Below are 22,035 nucleotides of genomic sequence, written 5' to 3' on the forward strand. Positions count from 1 at the left end.
TTTCTTAAAATTGAATGTACAAATGCAGAAGTCTATTTTTCAATACAGGGCCTCACCGCAAGGGAAAATCTCTTTCATTCCCATCAGAGTTTTTTTTAATTATTATTATTGTTTCCAAGAGCTGTTGTGATTTTACAGTTAATCTAAATGAAGAGCTGGATTGAGCGTGCAACGGAACTCTGCCCGCTGAGCAGCAGCTAACATTTTAGCATAGAATGCTACCTCCCGCCAACATTTAAAATCGCTCTCATCGGTAGCCAAAGTGCTTCAACAAGGGGCTTTAGCACCGAGTTCCACTCAGTCGCGCAGCGGTACCAGTTATTATTTATGGGTATACAGTATACGTTTTTTATTCTAACAATGGGTAAAGCTAAAGATGATTTTTATTTCATTAAGATCTTATGGAAATTTCAGGTTTAGGGCACGTGTCTTTTATCTTTTTATAATTTTCTCTTTTGTCTCCTCAGATTTCATTCAATTTTTTTTCACTTTTATTTCCATGTATTCTTAAAATTCCTGGTGTTGATGGGTAAAAGTTTTAATTTTCCTGCTGTGGTTGAGCCTGAACTCAATGCAGAACAAGTCACCTATACAATATTTGAGTTTGGGTTTAGAAAAACAATATATATATATACTGTATTTCTAAATATGATACATTATATTGAAGCTAGTTTCTGGTTTTGTTTGAATTATTTATAGACTGATGAGAAACACTTGAACTGAAAGCATCACTCATTAGGCCCGAGCGCCTATCCTAGGCGTAAGGGGCTATTGCTTTTGCAACGCAGAAGACGACAAGTTGACGAGCGCCCATGAAGATGAAGCCCATAACAAATTATCATTACCGCAACTTAACATTACATGAAACATATGGTTAAAAATTATTACTTTTGGCCATTGTTACAGTAGACTCTTATTACTCATGCTAAAACCTATATATAACTCTGGAGAGATACATTTTAAAATGTTTTAATTTAATGTAATTTCCTATTAATTCTCATTACTGAAACATTTGTGAGGATTTACAATTGTGTTTATTTAATTACTTTTGTAAAAGATAACATACACATTTTGTATGTATCGGTCACTAAATAACTAGTGTTGTATAACTTGTCTGTATATTTTAAAACAAAATATGATAATATAATTATTACTTAATTTTTAAAACAAGACCAGGTTGCGGTAATGAGAAGGCCATGTCGGTAATGAGGATCAATATTTCGGAAATGAGAATTATATTAATTTGGACAATGGGTCTGATACCCAACCATATTTGACACATTTAAACACATACCATTTTTAAATGAATGTTTATTTCATAAACAATGTTTAATTTTCCCATTAATCATAAACATCACAGTACAACATGTAAATAATCATGCCTGGTTACACTGTAGCATGAACACCCTAGTGCAACCTTTAATGTGAATAATCATTTAATTATAGCATACAATCATGTGTTCTTGAGAACCTTTTTGATGTAATATATTTCTTTCCTGAGAATCATTCATTTCCATAACATGTCCCGTCTTGTGGTCCTGAGAAACATTTGTAGTGTAACAATATCACGTTGTCACAGGAAAATATTTTATTTTAACTAGAACACTTTGGTACTTTGTATCAAACACAGAACCTCTGAGAAAAATTTAATGTGAAGAATTTGAAGAGCAGCAACTGCTAAGTGAGTTAGTCAGAAAACTTAAACATACAACTGGAACAGCTGCTTTTACTGATCACGTCTCCTTCCCACTTGTTACTCATTCCTGAGCGCTTTTTGTGTTTTGCCCATATATCTGGTAAGACGCAGAAATGTCTAGCAGAGAGGTGACAGGAAGGGGTTCTGGGATTATGTCCTGTATGTCCTGACGATAGTACCAGACTCTTTCTCCTGGAAATCTGATGCTCGGGACATAGAAGCGGTTTTCCCCAATATGAGTCATGGTGTCGACTTCATACTGCCCTCCAGCAATCTGTGTGACTGTACCAGGAAACAAATCCCCATCACATTGGACCAGAACCCACTGTCCAACCTCAATGGTGGCGTTGTCGCTATCTGGTTCATCTTCTCTTTGCTCAGATAACACATGGCACATTGTAGGATAGCACGTGCAATTTTCCCCACAAAAGCAAGACACCTCCCGTGTGTTGATGACTCCTGGCTTTGAGGATGTCACCTGATGAATCTTCAGCATCCCAGGAACAGTTTGTAGATTGGGGGGAATCAATTCACTGCAAATGTAAGTTTCTTGATGACTTAAACAATGATTGAAAATGATTGAAAATTGTTGCGGAGAATGAGAAAATGAGTCTTGGAAACATTTTTATTCCTTGTTATTTTCACTAACTTTACTAATATTCTTCAAAGACCACATGTCTCTTCACTGTAACTGTTTATAGTATAACATGCACTATAGTTTATTCTTTTTTATCTTTCTTAATTACTAATATTTCCATCTCATAGAACCCAAATCCAGTTATGGACACGTTGTGGTAATGAGAAATTTACCCTTAAATGTAAAGAAAAACAACAACATTTATATTTATTATGGTAAATTTAAATCATGAGCAAATAGTATATTAAGAGATGTCTATAATGGTATCCTTATTATTTTGATAGCATTAAGTTATAATCAAAATGCTTCATGCCACCTTGTTCGTCTGGTTTCGCGAGAATCACCCACATGTCAGATTCATTTTGTGAATGTTGAACGTTGTGCCAAAGTTTCAGGAACTTTAGAATGAATTTAACGCCATCCTGCTGCTTCATCGACTTCTCATCGACTCTCCATGATATATGAATGCGTGAAAACAAGTAATCAATGTGTCATTTTTATACATATCCGTGCAAAATAGATGATAATCGATAAAGTTGAAGCAGCATGCTGAGATTCAAGTATCCTCATTTTGCTTTCTGCAGCCAGTCAGACTCCCTAACGGGGAAACAATCGGCTAAACGAAACCAATGGCGCATGGCGCGACCTCCAGCTGGGTGCTGGTGGGTTGTCCGTGCTGCGCATGCGCCCTGCATCCTCACCTCCATCCTCGCGTTCGGGGACTGAAGAAGAGCTTGAATGAAGATGCTCGCCGTGACCGGGTGAAACCGAGTCTCTCTGGAGTGACGCACGCGGAGGAAGATTTAGCCAGAAGGCTTCGTTGTATCACTGGTTTTACGCACGCGCGCGCGCGGGCGAGCGGGCGCCTCGTCGACATGGAATTGAAGAAATCTATTTCGGACACGGAGCGCGCACTGAGGAGCTACGGCGCCGTGTCGGAAACGTCGTGGACGATGGACAAAGGTGAGCGTCGGGATTCAAAGTGCACGTCGTCTGAAGCGGTTCTCGGTGATCCTGCAGCGGAGCGCTGAAAGGGTTAAACCGTGAGCGTGGATGAAATGCTGGGTGATGAAAGGCCCCCCCGGCATGCACACACGCGCGCACGCGCACGCAAACGAACGCACGCGCACAGACAGCGACAACAACGCATAAGGAAAGTAATTTGATGTCTCAGCTGATGCAGAGGCACAAAGCAGGACCTCAGCCGAATCAATAACTGATCACCTGGTCTAATCAATAATCACTGGATTTCACTTTCATTGATTCTCTCTGCACAGCAACAGCCTCTGATGTGACTGAACCGAATCAATCGATTGATCATTTGGCCCGTTTTACTTTTTGATCGACGCCTTTGAAGGATTGGGATTAGATTGATTTTTAGCATTTAATTGTAGAATTGTTTCAGTTCTAAACGAACTGCAGCCTCAGGGATGAAAATCAACCCAAATAAATATCAGCTGCAGCAGAGTCCATCCGAGCGAGGCTCCTGTTCCGCCCGTTCATAGACCGAAATGACGAAGGGCGATGAATGACGCGCGTGTTGATGGAAGCAAGCGATGACGCCCTTTCTGATGTGCCCTAGTTGCCTCCACGGGGGGGGGGGGTAACTCGTGACAGAAGAGCAGGGTGTGAAGAAACTTCCAGAGGAAGAAAAGCATCCTGGGTATTTTTAGACACAGATCAAACCATTCTTCTTCTTTCACTTCACATCCACATTCCACACCCAGTCAAAGACCCCCCCCCCCCCCCCCTGCGCCCTGGTTGAACACCTCCGTGTGTGCGGACGCCGGTTCCCCCCTGCAGGTGCTGCTCCCACGAGCCCGAAGCGTCAGAATGAACCCAGATGCTTTTAATCAACCCCTCGAATACTTCAATGCTCGCCGTCTGTGTTTGTCCAGATAACAGAGACGGAGAGAAGCGAGCACTACAAAAAAAGAAGAGAGAGAAAGAGATAAAAAGGTTAGGAGACAATGAGGCCCGTATCCGTGTCAGTGAGCCACAGAGAACGCAGCGCCCTGCTGCGCAGACCGGTGAGTCAGCGCCGCCCGTTAAAGGTTCACGGTGCCGCAGGAGGAGCGAGAGCTGATGCACGCCGCCGTTATCACAAGACACCGTGCGTGAACGCGATGCGTCACATCTGACATGTTAGGATCACTCATGGGGAGTTTGTTCAGTCAGGCCTATCAGCTCGTGGACTGCGGCTCTACAGTGCAGTCAAGTGAGGAAGGGAAATAAAACATTCACCAGCACAAGTTATGTCCTGGTGTTTGTCCAGAAGGGCGGGTCTCGACCGAGTCTTCATGTGACAGAGAGCCAACAATCCACCACGAGGAGAACCGCGGAGACGGGGGAGCAATGAAGATATGAATGATGATGATGATGATGTCAGCGGGGGGTCAACAATGATCTGATGATAGCCTGAGGGAGGATAAAGCATGAATGTGTAGAGAAAGGAGCACAGTGCATCATGGGAAGTCTCCCTGAACGCTAGTCTAACCCAACCTTGAGTATTTCTACGAACCCAATTGTAGTCTTTTTTCCTGACTCCATTCTGGATCCGATCCAGATGAAATTCGTTGGCGAGATAGAGATCCCCACCCGACACGACGGTGTCAAATATCGGTCCCCGAGATATTGAGGAACAAATTTTGAAGCTCCATTGACTGCAATGTCCAAAGTGATCCAGAGTCCAGCATCTCTTCTGGATCATCTGTTCCTGGTAGCAGAAGGTCAGCCTGCTCACAATCTGCAGCTGGAATGCATCAGTTCTAAGTGCAACATGCGTGTCGGTCAGCGCAGTCAGGTCTAAGAGGCAGACATGGACATGGCGTGATGGGCAGCGCAGTGCAGAGAGCCATTCTATTCCACATATTTCAGCCTGCAAGAAACCACGACTAACGACGGTCGGTAGGAATGAAGGCGTTGCTTTCTTTCATACGCCACAGAGACCTTCTACTCAAGACAAGGACGCGCAGCTTCCATTCTCTTCCGTGTGCCGAACACATTTTCACATCACCCGGAACCTTAAAATCCGAATCACCCGTTTCACACGCCGCTCTCTGTCCAAATATTCTGTCGTCGAATGATGCGAGATGTTTGTCCTGCCGTCCTGTCCCACGTCCCTCATGTCTCTCATTTCCCTCATGTCCCTCATGTCCCCTTCCTCAGTCGTTTTTACTCTGTGTGTGTGTGTGTGTGATCCGTGACTCCCAGGTTACTCAGATGTGTCCATGGCAGAGAGCTCCGTGGCACCGGAGGTCATCGAGGTCGAGATGACCCGGATCCAGCGCCTCCGCGAGGTCCTGGTCCGAAGAGAGTCCGAGCTGCGTTTCATGTGAGCGACCGATTTATTCCGTTCTTCCAACGCCGAGTCAAGAGCGGCTCGATCGGTGCCGACTCCGACCCCGTTCCCTTCATGACACACTCAACAGTTGAGGTCTTTTTATGGCCGTCTGCCGCTGAGGTCCATTATTGGACGTGGACAGTCCAAAAACTCCCGAGAAATTCTGCTTGCTGCAACGATGGGCAAATATAAGCAGCGCAGTTTTACATTTAAACTGCCGAAGCCATGAACTGATCCAGAACCAGTAGTTCAGATTGACGCATTATTTTACACCTTTGTGACAGGGAACTGGAAAAGGAAGGACTGGACACGGATTCAGAGTGTAGACGGCAAGGAAAACAGAATGAGAGACAGAAGATGAGGGGTGAAAGCAGAGGGAGGTGTGAAGAGAGATAAATGCAGGGGGTAAAGGGGGAGGAGGAGGAGGAGGAGGAGGCCAGGGATGAGTCATCGGCCGGGTCTACCACAGGGAGAAAGGATTTATGTTGGAGCCGTCACTGCTCTGCAGTAAGAGAGGAAGGATTTAAGGAAGAAGAGGGGAAAATGTCAGTCGATTCATTAAAAATAAAAAATAAGAATCACCTCGGGTGTGTACGTGAGAGGATTCACTGCATTTCTGTTCTTCATACTAACTGTAGATTGAATTTCTGTGTTTTTGGATTAAATGAAAAATGAAGACCTCCCCTTGAGATCAGTGAAATTATTTTGTCCATTTAATTGCTTCTGATATTTTAAACAACAGGACTGTCTAATCCCGTCAGACCCGAGCCCTCGATAGATCCCATCAATCCCAGGACAAAAAGAACTTTCACCTTTCACCTTTCACCTTAATCTGCCCACCAAAGTATCGTCAAAGACGAATCAACTTACGCCAACTGTTATTCTCCGAGCCAACAAAAGCCCATAATTAGTTCTTGTCCTCGTGTCTCCCTAGGATGGATGACATTCAGCTCTGCAAAGATATCGTGAGCTTAAAGCAGGAGCTGAGACAGATCGTCGCCGTGCCAGGTAAGTTTGCAACGCAAACTTCCCGTCTTCCGTCACCGGCACACTCGGTTTGGCAGGAAACGCTTCTTGTTGCAGCTCGCCAGCTTCATGACCTCAGCAGGAGTCGTGATGATTTATAGGAAGGATCTAGAGGGCTATGCTACGCCCAGATCTAAAAAAAATAAGAAGTCTCGATTGTGTAGCTTTTGTTTTTTGCAGGATAACTGCATTTCACTTTAAACCCTGACGTTTTGGTTGTAGCTCAAACTGTAAAAAGGCGTTTTGCTTGTGGAGACCTTTTTTTATTTGAAGAAGTCACTAGACCGTGGGATTTGCCGTTGTGTGAATAAAGACTGGCTTGACTGGTTTGTGTGTGTTCCGAGTGGGAACGTTGGGAACATGAGATTAAAGAGGATCTGATCATGGCTTTCTTTTTATTTACCTTCTTCCCTTCCTCCAGAAAAGGAAAAAACCAACAAGGACAAGCAGCGGGAAGAGGAGCTGATCCTGAAGATCCATAAACTGGTGCAAAAGAGGGACTTCCTGGTGGACGATGCCGAGGTGGAGAGATTAAGGTAGACCGTTCCCACATGGGCTGTTCACACCGGGGAGGATGGAAATGTTCATTTCATTAGAGTCTGACGGAGATTAAAGAAAGATTTAAAGCGACATAAAACGATGAGAAACCCTGGCCCATGCTGTGAAGCTGCACGTGGGACGTGTGCGTCAGATTTCTCATTTCCCGTCGTTTTTAGATCTTACTTTTTTTATAGATAAAATCAGAGAAATAAATCCTTGCCGTTGCATCTGATGTGATAAAAAGACGAAGACGATATCTTTCAACAGGGTGCTGCTGGAAATGTTTTTGGGATACCGTATGAAACACTAAAATAAACTGCACAAAGTGTTTTTATTTAGAAAGGGGTAGAAAAGATGAACTCACCATGAAATGTATGTTTTGACCAGCCATTCAAATCCAGTTACTATGCATATAAATGATGGTTCGTTATGATCAAATGTAAATTTGCCTGAAACTCAGGGAGCGAGAGGAGGACAAGGAGATGGCAGAGTTCCTCAGACTGAAGCTGATGCCGGTGGAGAAGTTTAAAGTCATACAAAGTCAGCATCCGCTCTGGGTAGAACACAGAAACACGCAGGAAGTTCCGTTTGCCTTCACGGCGTGATCGTCCCCTTCCTCCTCTCTGCAGACCCTCCGAAGCCCAAGAGACGCCTCCAAGGGCCGCCAGCGAACAAACCGTCCATCACCAAGTCGGGCGTGGCCATCATCAAGGACTGCTGTGGAGCCACCCAGTGTGCCGTCATGTGACCGACACGGACGCCATCCCGTGCCAGAAACACCACGCATCCCACGACATTCCATAAAGCACTTCCCGACACTCAGAGAACCTCAGCTGGGCGGGTTTAACCCCAAAAGAGAGCAGAGGCAGAACTATAAGCACAAAGCCGCCTCTCAATGCTGGCTTTTTGCCTCAAAGAAAAAAGAGAAAGCTTGATTTAAAGCGATTGTAACGCAAACCGAACAAAATCCTTCTTGCAGCGTCTCCTATTGATAAAGAACACAAATGCAGATTCCTCCGTAGGGTTAAATACGCCCTGTATTTATCAACCTACTACATGTCCCCCCCATAGCGGCTAAGGCTAGCTGCCTGGCATGCGGCCCCCCGTGACCCTCGACCTTTGCTACGTTAAATAATCAAGTGAACTGACTTTTACTGACTGTAAATATCATGCCTGTCGCATCTTCTGAATTTAGCCTTGTGTTACAGGAAATGAAACTGACCCCGTGTTTTAGTGTATTTAGCGCATTAGTGACTCCCGTCGTCCTGACGACTCGCCATCCTGTAGTTCGTAGTAAATTTATGAAGGTCCCCCGTGTTGATGATTGAACATATATGCAGAAAATAAGCTGAAGCTACCTGTACATACATGTTTAAATAAAGAGCATCTTTCAGGATTCGACTGAGTGAAGCGATTCTTTCAAATCATCCGTGGAAAATGATGGACAGACAGAAATAATGCTTGTGAAATTTATTTAAGAAAGTCTTTTTGGTCCCTTCAACATTAGATGGTTACAGCAAACGCTCATGCAGTACAGCAACGTGACGAGACGGTGCAAAACGCTCGACCGCCTGAACAGAACATGACCACAAAGCAGGAGTTTTACAGACACTGCTGAATCAAGAAAGTCAGATTCAGTTACACGGAACCCGGTTAAGACGCAAAGAAACAGGTTTCAACCCGATTTTAAACACGCAAGTCATGAACCAAAACTATGCAAAGGTGCATATTTTGACAGGGAAGTTAAATGAGCCCACTGGAGTTAGTCGTCACTGCAGTATTCTGACGGATAGCTAGTTTGCTCAAAGTCACAAAAAAATAATACGTTCTTACTGCTAAAGCTAAATTTAGACATTTAGAGAGCATTCTAATCCCCTTTCTAACACTTTTAAATCCTTCATCAAACAGGTTTCCAGTCAGAAAGGACCCGAACCCAATCAGCCCTTTAAAACGAGTCAAAACCAAGTCTGAGGAAGAAAACCTGTGTAATAACACCGTCTGAAAGTGGGCAACAATGAAACCAGCCCGACATGGATCCAATGGGCCCTGACCCATTCGCTGCACAAACAACAACCCTTTGACTTCAGCGTTGACTGGATTGTTCTGAAGTTCGGTGCCATTTCAACAGCCAGCGGTCTTGAGAGTACTTGAGACGCACATAAGTAAAAAAACCTCCCGTATTCCAGACGCAAGGGACGGGGGGTGCGATGGCGAGTCCTTCAGCGCCGCCGCTAATACAAACCATTGTAAAAGCCCGGCGGAGTCCAGAGAGCCGCAGAGGGTCCCTGTGTGCACGCCAGTCTGTAGAGGAGGCTTCCAAGAGCCCCCCCCCCCCACGGTGATCCACAAACAGCCCACCGCCTCCCGTCCCCTTCTCTCATCCCTAAAAACTCACGGCCATTCAGCATGACGTTAAAAATCAGAAACTAACCTCAGGCAATGTGGGCGTCACCGTGGCAACAAGGTTAGCGTGCAGAAACCTTGAGCCTTGACGCGGCTGCAAAAGGTGAACGCCCCCCCCCACCCCCCAACACTTGGTGGAAACAAAGACTGATATTAAACAACGTCTCGTCTGCTCCTCCTGGGCTCGCACGATGCATAAACTCATTTATGCACATCAGCGCCAGTAAAGCAGACAGACAACGCGATCGCACTGGCTGCTGCCGAACGGTCACCCCCCCCGGAGAGACGAGCAAACCCACCACAAGAATGATCATTTCTGAGAGCAACGTGAATCAGAATCCCATCTACGCCTGAACGGTTAGCCGAACGGACGTTTCTTCGGCCACGAAAGACCCTCGACCCGAAGGCCGAACGCTTCAACGGTCTACGAAACACTACGAAGAATTTAAAAGCAACTGAAAATACTTTCCACAAGTTCCTTCACGCTTAAGACAAACGGACCTCGGAGGTGCCACCTCTTTAGAAACCTCAACCCAGGACGGATGCGAGGGAGACGGGAAGGGGGCGTGGCAGCTAATCGGGTCAAAGAGAGCAAAATCTCCAAAAGTCCAAAACGAGTTTAAAAGAAATCAGCGGACACCTTCAATTAAGCGTCGTTGGGGACATAATATCAAAGTATACATTAAGGCATCGCAATATTACACGAACTAAACGTCTATAAACCCTCTGGCGTCTTGAACAGAGCGTCGGGAACTATATTTCATGGATTTTAAGTTTTCATCTCCACCGTTTTTTACCCTGCATGCAGCGACAACTAACTGATCTTCTTGCATTCTGCTGTAGCCCAGCGGCTCAACTCCGAACATGCACGCGGGTGGAAACGCCATTTAACTTCCCTGTAGATGAAATCAAACGGGTAACAGCTGATCAATTTGGCTAAATAAAACTGTTGCAGGAAATCTGCAAGAAGAAAATAGCTTTTTGGTCGAGAATCAGCGCAGCGACTGTGAAACCATCTGGCAAACGAGATGCAGGAAGCAGACGGACACAAGCCCGGCAGCGTTACGGACGGCACCGACGCTCGTCTGCGCGTGTCCGGTGCAGCTGGTCAACTCTTGCATTTAGAGTTACGTTACGTGTGCAGTAATATTGCTTTGTTCTGAGGATCAGAGGCCTGCGCTGAAGGAGAAGTTGGCAGCTAGCTTGATTCTGCTGCGCGCCGCCCGCCTGCTGGGACTCTCCGTGAAGGGGCGGGGCTTCGGCTCGGCGGCTGCAGGGTCTTCTGTGCGGCTGGGCCGCTCCGGTGGACTGGAGGCACTGCGAGCCCCCGGCTCACATTCACCGCTCACTGGAATGACATCATCAGCCCAGACTGAGTTCAAACGTTCTACAAACAGGAACCGTGTTATTAAACGCTTCCATCAATCTTTAATGAGGATCTCCTGCAACACTAGCCCAGTGGTTCTCAAATGGTGGGGCGGTGCAATGTCAGGGGGGGCGCCTGTGACGTCGGAGAATGCGCTTTCTTTTCTGCCGCCTGAGATTAACGTGTAATTGCACATCCACTCCAGTAGTTGGCAGTGGCGCCCTGATTATCAGAGTGCGCGCAGGGAGTATTAGCAGAAGAAGCGGGTTTTGTAAACAAACCCTCCAGAGACAGCGCCGACCTGACTTCCTCATTTTGCTAAAAGAAAATCAGCACAACTGGTTTTTCATTTTGTAGGTTAAATTGTTTTATATTTTGTGCTCCTGAGTTAATGTTGCAATTTTAATTCATTATTATTTAATATTAATTGCAAAATTAGTAGTTTAAGGATTAAAAAATAAAATTCAGGCAAGTCAATGCACTTCAAATATTTTCTTTTGCAGACTAAAAAAATGGTAATAAAGTTATTCTTTGTGGTAAGTTGATCTATATTTCTTGAAGATTTAAGAGTGCTTTTTTTTAGGGGGGGGCGAAAAGTTTTTTCCTTCCTGGGGGGGCAACAGAAAATAGAGAAGCACTGCACGAGCCTGACGCACTGAACCGACCTGCTGGAGGAGTCTTCTCCTCAAAGTGAATCAGATCCGGCTCCTGGAGAAGGGGGTCCGGGTGGAGCGGAGGGGACGGGAGGCAGGATGGTACCGGACCACACAGCAGGTCTACCGGCGCCTTCAGAACCAGCGGCTCTGCGTCTGAAGCACCGACTGAAGCACAAGCAGCGGTAGTTTATCAGAAACACACACACACACAACAGAGCCATCCTCGGAACTGCACCCCCCCCCCAAACAAAACCAGGACTCAAAGGAATTCCAGACCCGTTCTACCTGGACTCTGGGATCCAGATGCTGTCCTGCTCATTGGGCTTTCCATGTCGTCTCTGGATTGGGGGCTGCTTGGAGCCGAATAGCTTCCATTGACTGAACGAAAAAACACACACATCCATCACATCCAAAGAGCCGTTACACCGTCCAGACGTCGGCAAGTAAAGCCTCGCGGGCTGAAAGGCTCCGGTGACGTTCTGTAGGTGACGAAAGGCCCATCAGATTTACCTTTCATATCGTTTTTCAGAACGATAATCCTCTTGCGCCCGTGTCCTTTGATCCAGACCACCTGATGAGAGAACGGAGTAAGACATTTAAAACACCAATAGCACATTGAGTTCTCGAGACGCACGCAGTCAAAGTGTCAAATTAAAGAAGGACACCCACCTGTGGAATGGCGCCGAGCAGCTCGTCGGTGCTCGCGCAGCCGTAAGAACGAGGTTCAAGGCAGCAGCCGGTAAACTTGTTGTAAGCCCCTTGGAAATCGGCCAGGAAGATCTGGTTGTAGTGGTAGGTGTGGAGCAGGGCCCGCACGTTACGGGCAAACTGGTAGAGCCCGGTCAGCCTCACCCACTCCTCGCCACGCCCGCCGTCGGTGTCGCAGGCGTCGTAGCCCTCGGCACTTCCTTCGTTAAACAACTGCGGCGAAAGGAGGGCCGATCAAAGACAGTTCTGGAGGACCGGTCGAGTCAGAAGGCACGTCAAGAAGTTAAAATCCAACGTATACTAACCTCCACAAGGTAGGGGAGGCTCTTGAGTAACTCGCCGATGGAGAGGAACCCATATTCACATGGGTTGAGCGAGGCTCCGTGGACCGCCAGGTAGCGCCGACTCAGCGCGTCCACCCTGAGACCGTTGGCAACTTGTCCATCCTCTTGAGACATGAGCAGATCCAGAAGCTGGTAGGTGAGTGAGCGCAAAGACTTCCTGTTGATCAGCTGCACTTCCCGACCCTCAGAGCCGCCCGCCACCTTGAAACAGGAAGTGAGAGACATAGAAGTATCTCCTCTACGGGAAGCACACGTGAGCGTGGTCGTCGGATGACCTGACAAGGTGGCGTCTTTGAATCGCCGAAATCAAACAATTTTTGGCTAAATTCTAAAATTATTAGCAATGAAGTTCAAACATTCGGACAAAGTATGGTATATTAAAATGTTAATATTCTAATTATTTTGGTAGTCCTTGGGGTTGCCCCCTCTTTTTTTGGGGGGGGGGGGGGGGAGAGGGAATCAAAGAGCAAGAAAACAAAGACACTTCACCTCTCATCCAACAGGCTTCTGCTGTTTAGGAGAGGGAACCAACATTAACTTGCAAACGTGTTCAAAAGCTCTGAAACACAAAGAGGCCTCGGTTACCTTGACAACATGGCAGAGTTTGGCCAGCAGAGCTGGCAGGGAGCTGGCGTCGTAGTCCGGCAGCCTCAGACCGTAGCCGAAGGTCTTGCTGTACTCCTTGAGAAGCTGGCTGACGGGGAGGCTGGAGTTCTTCTGAGCCCGGAGCAGCTTGACCAGCTGAGCCGCCAGAGCTTTGATGCGCTCCACTTCTGTCAGGGTAAGCATCTTCTCCTCGCCACACTCCAACACCTGACCCAAGGTCGTTTAGAAACCAGCGGCGTTCATGCAGGGACAAATGAGGGTTTGTGGATTCAATAAGCTGCTGGGAAGCCGTCGCCATCTTGAGACAACATCCTGGCCATGAACAGGTTAAAAAGGTCTTCCCGACTCACCACCAGTATGTCGGGGATGGCTTCGAAGAGCTCCACGAGCTTGGTGAAGCCGTAGTAGCTGAGCTTGCACTGACGGCCGAAGTGATGGTGATAGGTGGGGATGAACTTGCTGAAGGGCATTCTGCAGTGAGGCTGGTGGCGCAGGAGGTCCACCACCTCCTTCCCAAACTGCTTCGTGCGCTCAATTTCCTCCGAGGTGCGCTCTGTAAGATAATTCATCAATCTAATGACAAATAAATACAAAAGAAGATGACCCGAAATAATCCGTTCCTAATAACCGACCTCTCTTGGGAACAGAGATGACCGTGTCCGTGTCCTGATGTGAAACCGTGATGGTGGTGTCTGGAATCTCCGTCAGCAGGTCCTTCAGGTCACAAACGCCGTAGTCCGCTACCCTCCAGTCCCTGGAGAAGCACCTGATGCAAGACAGAACGGTACTTCAAAGACAGAACATGAACCTCAAGGCAATGGAATCGACTGCAGCCCGGAGGAAACGCGACTGACCAGTGATACGCCTGCATGAAGTCGTTGATCGCCACTTGCTTGCTGGCTTGAAACTTCAGCAGTTTCAGCAGGTCCTGGGTGAAGCGCTTCACCTGAGCCCGGTGGGTCAGGGTCAGCAAACGCTTCGTACCCATGCCCAAGATCTGCAGGAGCAGAAACACAGAAAGGGACGACGGCTATAAAGAGTAAGATAGAAACATTCCATTCAGAATCAAACAGATCTAGAAAAAATAAAAGCAGAATTACGACAGCAGAAGAAGTAAAGCTTCTGCGTGGCTCTCGTGCCCGCCGGTACCTGGAGGACATGCGGCACGGCCTCCAGAAGCTCCAACAGCTTCGAGTAGCCGTAGTCAGAGACGCGGCACTGCTTGGCAAAGTGATGGTGATACGAGGGTATGAACTTGCTTATGGGCATGAAGCAAGATGGCTGGCTCTTCAGCAGGTCGATGATCTCCCGGCTGAACTGGATGAGTTGGGGGTTGCCGACCGGACTTTTGCAGCGTTGCAGCCACAGCTCTGCAAGGAGAATGCACATTCTGAACCCCTCCCCTCCATTTGGCTTAAGGAACTGCTGAACAGTCCGCATTAGAAAGGCGGCTTCGGGACGTTCGTACCGGAGCTTGGCGCCGATGCTTTGTTGTGGATCCACTTGATGATTTTGAAGCCGTTCTGAGCTGTGATTATTGCGATACTGGGAACGCAGGTAATGAGGTGTTCCAGAGAAACACCCCCCTCCAGCGTCTCGTTACCCAGCTGCAGGGGGCGGAAATTTGCCGCATAGCAGTCTGGAAAACTAGATAGAAAATATCATTGATGTTATAGTGCATGAAAATACGATGTCAAATAAAGAAAGGCGAAGCTCTGGTTTTCACCTCACTAATGGAAGAGTTCCCTCGTGCGACTGCAACAGACTGTGAACTTCAGACGCTAAAGTGCCCAGAGACATCACAACAAACGGGATCTTATAGGAATCGGGGTCAAAGTCAGCCTCACTTAAAAAGAAAAAGAAGAAAACAATTTAGAAAGGTGACAATCTAACACAAAACGTGCCTTCTAAGCTAAAGTCTCATCACCTGAAGTCCTGCTGTGTGTAGTGCCGCCTGCAGACAGGTTCATGGTATTCCAGCTCCTCAAAGACGACAGGGCTGCCACTGGCAGAGGAGCTCTCCTGGGATTGGGAAGATCCCAGTGGGCTCTGACGGATCTGGCCGCTGGACAAGAGACACACAAGCCTTGATCCTCCCTGTTCTCGCACTGCCACCACCTCTGGTAGTTTGTACAGATCCCCGACCGCAATCTTATGAGAATATCTAGAGAGAAAAGAGCATTCGTTAGCAAACTATTCTGTAATCCATTCATTCAAAATGCAAAACATAACTGGAGGCAAAGCTGCTTACTTTTTCTCATAGATCTCTATGAATTTGAAGAGAGGGAGGCAGTGAGCGGGTGCATCCTGAAGAATACCAACAATTTCTGCGCTGTGTAATGAAAAAAGAAGAAACTTCGTAAGCATAAGCTCCATTCACTCCCAAAAACGTCCACAGCATATTCGGACTTTCACCTCAGCAAGGAAAAGGATTTGTTGTTGCCGCCGGTGACCAGAGACAACTGGATGCGTTTCCCTCCAATCTTGTAGCGGTGCAGGCCACTGATGGCACTTATGGCCTGTCGCAAGGACAGCATCTTGATCGTGGCCTTGAGCTGATAGTCGGTGTGGGGGCTGAGCTCCACAGCTTTAACCTGGGCGGGACAAGCGACAGCCACAAGATGGTTTGAATCCGGGGTGGAGCCTGCAGTCCAACAAAGAAAATCAACATCCATCCGGGTCTTACCCGACCGGATCTGGAAAATAAGTCGTGCAGGGCCTGCTGCAGATCCTTGCGGGACATTCTGTAGTCCAGGTTAGCCACTTGGACATCTGCCCCATCCGAAAAGGGCTCAGGAGGACCTTCAGGACACGGACTAAGAGAGGCAGCCAGGAGGGGCGAAGACCGGCTGGAGAGGCAGGGGGATGCACTCCTTTTGGTTGAAAGGTCGAGGACAAATTCGATATCATGAATATAGGAATTTAACATAATTAGCACACACCCCCCCCCCCCCCTACAGACCATCAAGGATAGGTGCTGAATGAAAGATCAGGAACACATTTTTCACTGTTTTGTCAAACAAGCTGAGTAGATAACAGATCATAATCTCTAACTGGGATGTCCTCAGAACTTTCCTCCTAAAAACGAATTCCCATCATAGAAAGGACAGAGTTGAAGTTACCGCCCAGCTCGAAGACGCCACAATGGAACCTTTTAAATATATATAAACCTATAATGGGTAAACTTAGGTTAAAAGAAAGATGGCCTTAACCAATTTAATCATCATCAGCGAACCCGACTGCTTTACCTGGATGACCAGGAGCCCTGGGAAAGGACGAGGGGACTGAAGCTCTTGTGCAGATTTAGCTTGCTGAAGGCGGAGGGTGTGCTGATCTGGAACTCTCCCGAAGTCCTGTCATTTTGTTCGGCGGGGGATTCAGTCCGACCGCAAGGATTAGCGTCCTCGTTCCTGTTCGGCAATTTGAATAAATGCGTGACATAAGCAGAAGGCCACACCCAACTGGAGTTTGAGCCCTTTCTTGTGGGCTACTTCTGACCAGCGTGGTAGATTTATATTCAAGATGGAATTACGTCCCATGAGCAGAGTCGTTTACAGCCGGACCATCATTCTAATTCTGCTAGTACCTCTTCTTGTAGATCGATTCTCCAGCGAGGCCCGGTTTGGACAGCTGCTCCACCACTGGCGTCTCCCCATTGCTATAGGGGGGAGAAGCAGCAGCACGCCCTTTCTCCAGGTGGTGGGGGGCCAGTCGGGGTTTGCCCTCCAAACTATTCATCTCCTGGATCAAACAGAGGCAGCAAATGCTAAAACTGGAAAATCTGGGGCTTAAAGTCGGGAAATGCAAATTCACGCAAGCCAGTAGAAACTGCCAGACGAGCGTTGGGATTCATTCGTCTGACTTGGTCACCTTAGCAACAGCAGCCCAAACAGAAGCAGAACATCGGCAATTATGTACCGAACAATCAGCCTTAAAGCGGACATGATGAAAACCTCACTTTTCCCATGTTTCGACACTATTATCGTGCTTTTGGGTCCTTACCAACCCAAAAACGGAAAAATAAACCATCAAGTGAATCCTGCATCGCTTCCATAGGTCTGTAATCACCTACTGAAACAGGTCTGGCAGAAATCTCTCCCTCTGTGATGTCACAGAGGGCGAACGTGCACAAGATACGAGTACACATGCATGCACTTTCATGAAATGAACTTGGAGGCTTTTCTGAGCGCTGTTTGAGACAGACAAGAGGGACGCTGTCCTGCAACATCTGTTTCAGACAGACAAGAGGGACGCTGTCCTGCAGCATCTGTTCCAGACAGACAAGATGGACGCTGTCCTGCAACATCTGTTTCAGACAGACAAGAGGGACGCTGTCCTGCAGCATCTGTTTGCTATTTCGACAAAAACCTTTACAGATATTTCATACAAGTGTCTGAGAACTGCGATACCTTCTGGAAAAAGAGTATAATACATGACCTTTAAGAGAAGCACAAAATACACACACAGACATAATACATGCAGTAAATATGATGAATGACCAATGAACATGCAGGACAAGAAGCACATGATGCACAGGCCACAAACACTGCATGCTACATGCTAGCACAAGCAGACAAATGAAGCTTAGCAAGCGGTTAGTTAGAGCAGGAATCAGGACACCAAGGGGGGGGGGGGGGTTATGCGAGTTATAATGCAGCCCAGACATGGTTAAAGGGCAACTGGCGTTAGGGGCAAGCAGGCACGGGCGAGTCTGCTGACCTGATGGGGCTTGGCTGCAGCACCACCGGGAGGCGCACTTTCAGGCACTGGGCCTGTGGTGTGGCACGGGCGGGCTGCTCGCCGTGGCCTCCTGGGCGACCTGGGCTTCTCCAGGGGCAGAAAGGTGAAGGAAGACGTAGACGGGGGAGGGGCGGACAGTGAATCCTGGCTTTGACAGGCATTCGGCACAGTCTGAGCCGAGCGATGGGGCTGAGCGTGAAGCTCGGGGTCGGGACTCGCATCGTCTCTCGGCCACGGGGAGATGGAAAGGCTGATTGTGTGGCCACACACATCCTCATTTTCCATTCGCTTGCGGGCACGCGAAGCCGCCTCGGGGCTGCCGAAACGCAGGACCGCCGCCCCCTGGGACAAGCCCACCACCTTACCGCCACAGTTGTCCGACAGGCGGCGCAGCCTGAGCTTCACAGCGTTCCGAAGGCTCTTGTCACAGTTGACGGGGAGGTTGTGCACATAGAGGTTGAAACTGGGCTGAAGGGGGGGGGGGGGGGGGGGAGACAGCGGGCCCGTCTGGTTTGTATGAATTGCACTAAAAGATAGCAGTAGTCTTCCTTCTAGCGGAAAAACAAAATGTCTGAGTGGTAAAAACTCGGAAAACACTCTCAGCTTTTAGTAAGTCCACAATAGAGTGAAATTCTTCCCCGGCGTCTACTCGCCGTTTAAATACGAAGCACGCCAAACAGGAGTCTGAATAGAAGCATGCGAGAGGCCTACCTGCGCGTTGACAAACACGCGCGGCGGCAGGTCAGCCGTGATCTCCTGAAAGGCCACGTGGCAGTGCGCGTGCTGCAGCAGGGCGGAGGACGTATGGCTGCCGTGGACCAGGATCACCTGGAAACCGTGGCGATGGCGGAGGTCACTCAGCTCACTCGCGAAGTTAACGTCCGCTGTCAACGGTGAGACGGTAACACTGAAGACGAACGACTCGAGATGACTTTAGGAGGTCGATGACGGCGACAACTCACAGGATACGAGGACAACGGTCGCCGGCGCCGCGTGAGTCTCGGCGAAGCGCCGCAGGCTCTGGCGAAGCTTGTCATCCGCAGCATTCTTGGCCGTGGCGTTGATGTGTGCGACGGTCACCTGATGGAAGCACAACCGCTATGAGATACTCCGGATGCCCACGTGGCTTTCAGCAAAGCGTTTAAAACCTGGTACCTGGCAATTGTTTAGCTCTTGGATGACAGATTTACTCTCTTTGTTGATGTCACAGACGCAAATGAACTCCGCCTCGCGGTGGCCCTGAAAGAAACGGCTGCGAATACGCTGGACCACGTGTCCGGCAGAGCGTCCGCTGGGCACGCTGCAGTTCTCGATGTCCCAGAAGACGCCTACTGGAGGGATGTTCTCTGGGCCACCATTCTCTGGAGAACCTGGGAGACATTAAGCATTAGAAGCACACTTAGCCAGCAGTTTATGTCATTCGTGTCGATGCTAATTTGGATGAAGAGAATTTCAACTCCAGATTTCCAGAACAATCCGACATGAAAATAAAATAAAATAAAAACAATAGAGAAGATAAGGAATTGAAACTCGCATTGCCGAGTTCACTCACCGTATTTCTGGCCAGGTTTGCAGAGGCTGGTTGACGGCATGAGCACGATGGCATCAGACGAGGTGCCACAGCCGTTGCAAATGGGGACAGGGACGGGGGCCGTCTGGGGCGCAGGGACATTGGGCCACACCTCGTCCGGTTCGGATGGCAGTCCGTTCATAGGCTGCAGAAAAGAATTACATTTTATCGGTAAACAAATGAATCAGAAGACATGTATTTTGTATAAATAAAACTAGTTTCAATATTAATGGTTTCATCCACCTACATAGACTCTTTTTATTTTAAGTGAAACTTCAGTTTTTATTAAACTAATAATAATATAAAAAGACCCTACATATACATCTTTGTAAATGACAAATCATCATCTTACAACTAAATGTGTCTGAACGTTACCCACAGTGACCTTCATTTAGAAACACAAACTCCACCAACCTTCGACAGACACTCCCGGCAGTAGTGAGCCCCCTTCACACAAACCATGCGTTCTACATTTCGGTGCATAGGGTAAGAGCAGAAGTGTGTGGTAGTGGTTGAAGTGGTGGTGGCGGCGGCGGCGGCTTGGTGATCGCCGAGCCTGCTTCTCCGGGGTCTTCCGGCCGATGGGCAGCAGCCCGGACCGCAAACGTAACCAGAAGAGGCCAGGCAAGAATCATGCAAGGGAGCGTGTAGATAGGAAACGCACGACAGAGTGGAAGCCGAGGAGGTAAACAGGCTGGGCGGGCCGGCGTGCAGAAGGCCCGAGCAGCAGGCGAGGTAGGGGTGTGTCGAAATAGGCTGAGAGGTAGCAACAGATGAGAGCTCCTGAGGGTCGCAAGCGAGACTAAAAGGGTTCAGATGGTTTCCTCCCCGTTCACTGTTCAGGTTCGGTTCCAATTGAAGGGAAGATGAAACTAAAAAGCCAGACCTGCACACACCGCCGCTGCTAGGAGCTCCCAGAGAGCCGGGAGTCACGTAGACAGCACCAGCAGTGCTGCTACCGCTACCAGCAGCACCGCCACCATCCAAAAGCCCACGGCCGTCTGCCCGACGGTCGTCACACCGAGCGCAGATGCTTACGTTGGGCCTATCCCCCTCACGCTGCTGCTGCTGGTGGGACTCCTGCGTTAGCCGAGCAGGGGGCAAGCAGGGAGGAGGCAAAGGGAGAGGGGCAAGAGAGAAGGGCTGGGAGGGTTGGAGAGAGGAAGCATGATGCAGAGGTGGAGGAGGGACATCTTTCAATGCCAGCACAGCCGGTCTGTTATCCATGTAATTGTTCTGGAATACAAAAAGCACCATCAGGTGAGTTTAGAAGGAGGAACCGGCAGCAATGAGCCGCCATGCACGGACTGAACGCGGTTAGGGAACCCACGTCTTTATCTGCGTGATGAAGAGATGAAGCCTCTTTGGTGGAGAAGCAGTCTCTGAGCGCCCACAGCCGGGAGGAGGCCTCTGTTCTGCGGTCGTTGAGCCATGGGTAGGGTCTAGAGTCGTGTATGGAACTTTCATTTCCCAATTCCATCCTACAACCCACGGACGTCCTTCACAATACTCCCGTCTCGTTTCTCTCTCATGCTTTCCTGTGGAGAGAACGCGAAAGTTCCGTTTAGGCGGTTTAGCTGCAGCTGCGTCCGGTTAGCTACAAGCTAGACGAAGCTAGCTCATCTCCGGGATTAATAAACGTTCCTTACGTCGGAATTGATTCGGCAAACCAGCAGAACTGTTACCGGTACTTGTGATAAACCGAATTTACGTTCACCGTTTTTCAGGGACCATTACCCTGGATGTTCAAGCGGCACGCAGCCATTTCCCCTGAACGCTATCATCCTTTGTTTTTACGGTGACGTAAACTAAAAAATAAACTGCTCAAAGTACCTTTTCCGGCCGCCTAACGAGGTCTCTTCAATCACATCTTCGTCTCAGCACACCTACCCCCGTTCCTGTACCTAAAACGCAACACCTTTTGTATTCTATTATTGCCAGAAAGCACACGCAGAAATTCGTAAATTGTCGTAAATTGGATTGCCGTAAATCGCTCCTCCTCCGTCTTCTTCGACGGCATGCTGCTGCCCCCGCACTTTTTTAAATAAAGTTTTATTTTAAACGAATATGCTAAATATGACCGAGAGATTAATATACAGTATTACAATTTATCGTAAATTACTTTATCTTCTGATTACATTTTGTGTAAACCACTCATTTCATTATGTTGCAGTTCCTCGAAGGGAAAGGCATAAATGAAAACTTCTGTTTTCAAAACACAGTACCAGACTACCACATATAGCATTTATTTGTTACGCCTATAATTAGAAATAGAGCGTAACAGTGGATTAAACCACTATCTCATTGAAAGATCGCCACCTAGCGACCGCCCGGCAGACTGCAGTACGTCAGCTTCAACCATCAGTCCCAGCAGCGAATGGAGATGCGAGAACAATAACG

General features: G+C 48.1%; 2 protein-coding genes across 2 annotated transcripts; one reads left to right on the forward strand and one right to left on the reverse strand.

The window, feature by feature from the left end:
- Positions 1 to 3,208: 3,208 nt before the first annotated feature.
- bmerb1 (bMERB domain containing 1) lies at positions 3,209 to 7,990 on the forward strand. The gene is made up of 6 exons (XM_068751121.1): positions 3,209 to 3,296; positions 5,547 to 5,667; positions 6,611 to 6,684; positions 7,124 to 7,238; positions 7,703 to 7,782; positions 7,872 to 7,990. Exons 1-6 carry the CDS (start codon positions 3,209 to 3,211, stop codon positions 7,988 to 7,990), a joined length of 597 nt encoding a protein of 198 aa, XP_068607222.1.
- A 2,821-nt stretch (positions 7,991 to 10,811) lies between these two features.
- Positions 10,812 to 21,568, reverse strand: LOC137906585 (meiosis regulator and mRNA stability factor 1). The gene is made up of 27 exons (XM_068750872.1): positions 21,469 to 21,568; positions 20,966 to 21,173; positions 20,050 to 20,871; positions 19,618 to 19,780; positions 19,221 to 19,435; positions 19,028 to 19,145; positions 18,777 to 18,949; positions 18,045 to 18,533; positions 16,912 to 17,066; positions 16,574 to 16,735; positions 16,012 to 16,198; positions 15,741 to 15,919; positions 15,577 to 15,657; positions 15,253 to 15,489; positions 15,052 to 15,171; positions 14,794 to 14,972; positions 14,475 to 14,695; positions 14,180 to 14,322; positions 13,958 to 14,091; positions 13,676 to 13,878; positions 13,305 to 13,532; positions 12,681 to 12,920; positions 12,337 to 12,588; positions 12,178 to 12,238; positions 11,944 to 12,045; positions 11,673 to 11,814; positions 10,812 to 10,989 (listed from the first exon to the last, which is right to left on the reverse strand). Exons 2-27 carry the CDS (start codon positions 21,113 to 21,115, stop codon positions 10,812 to 10,814), a joined length of 5,334 nt encoding a protein of 1,777 aa, XP_068606973.1. The 5' UTR covers positions 21,116 to 21,173; positions 21,469 to 21,568.
- Between the last annotated feature and the right edge of the window lie 467 nt (positions 21,569 to 22,035).

The sequence above is a fragment of the Brachionichthys hirsutus genome, chromosome 17 (genome assembly GCF_040956055.1).
Source record: "Brachionichthys hirsutus isolate HB-005 chromosome 17, CSIRO-AGI_Bhir_v1, whole genome shotgun sequence".
NCBI lineage: Eukaryota > Metazoa > Chordata > Actinopteri > Lophiiformes > Brachionichthyidae > Brachionichthys > Brachionichthys hirsutus.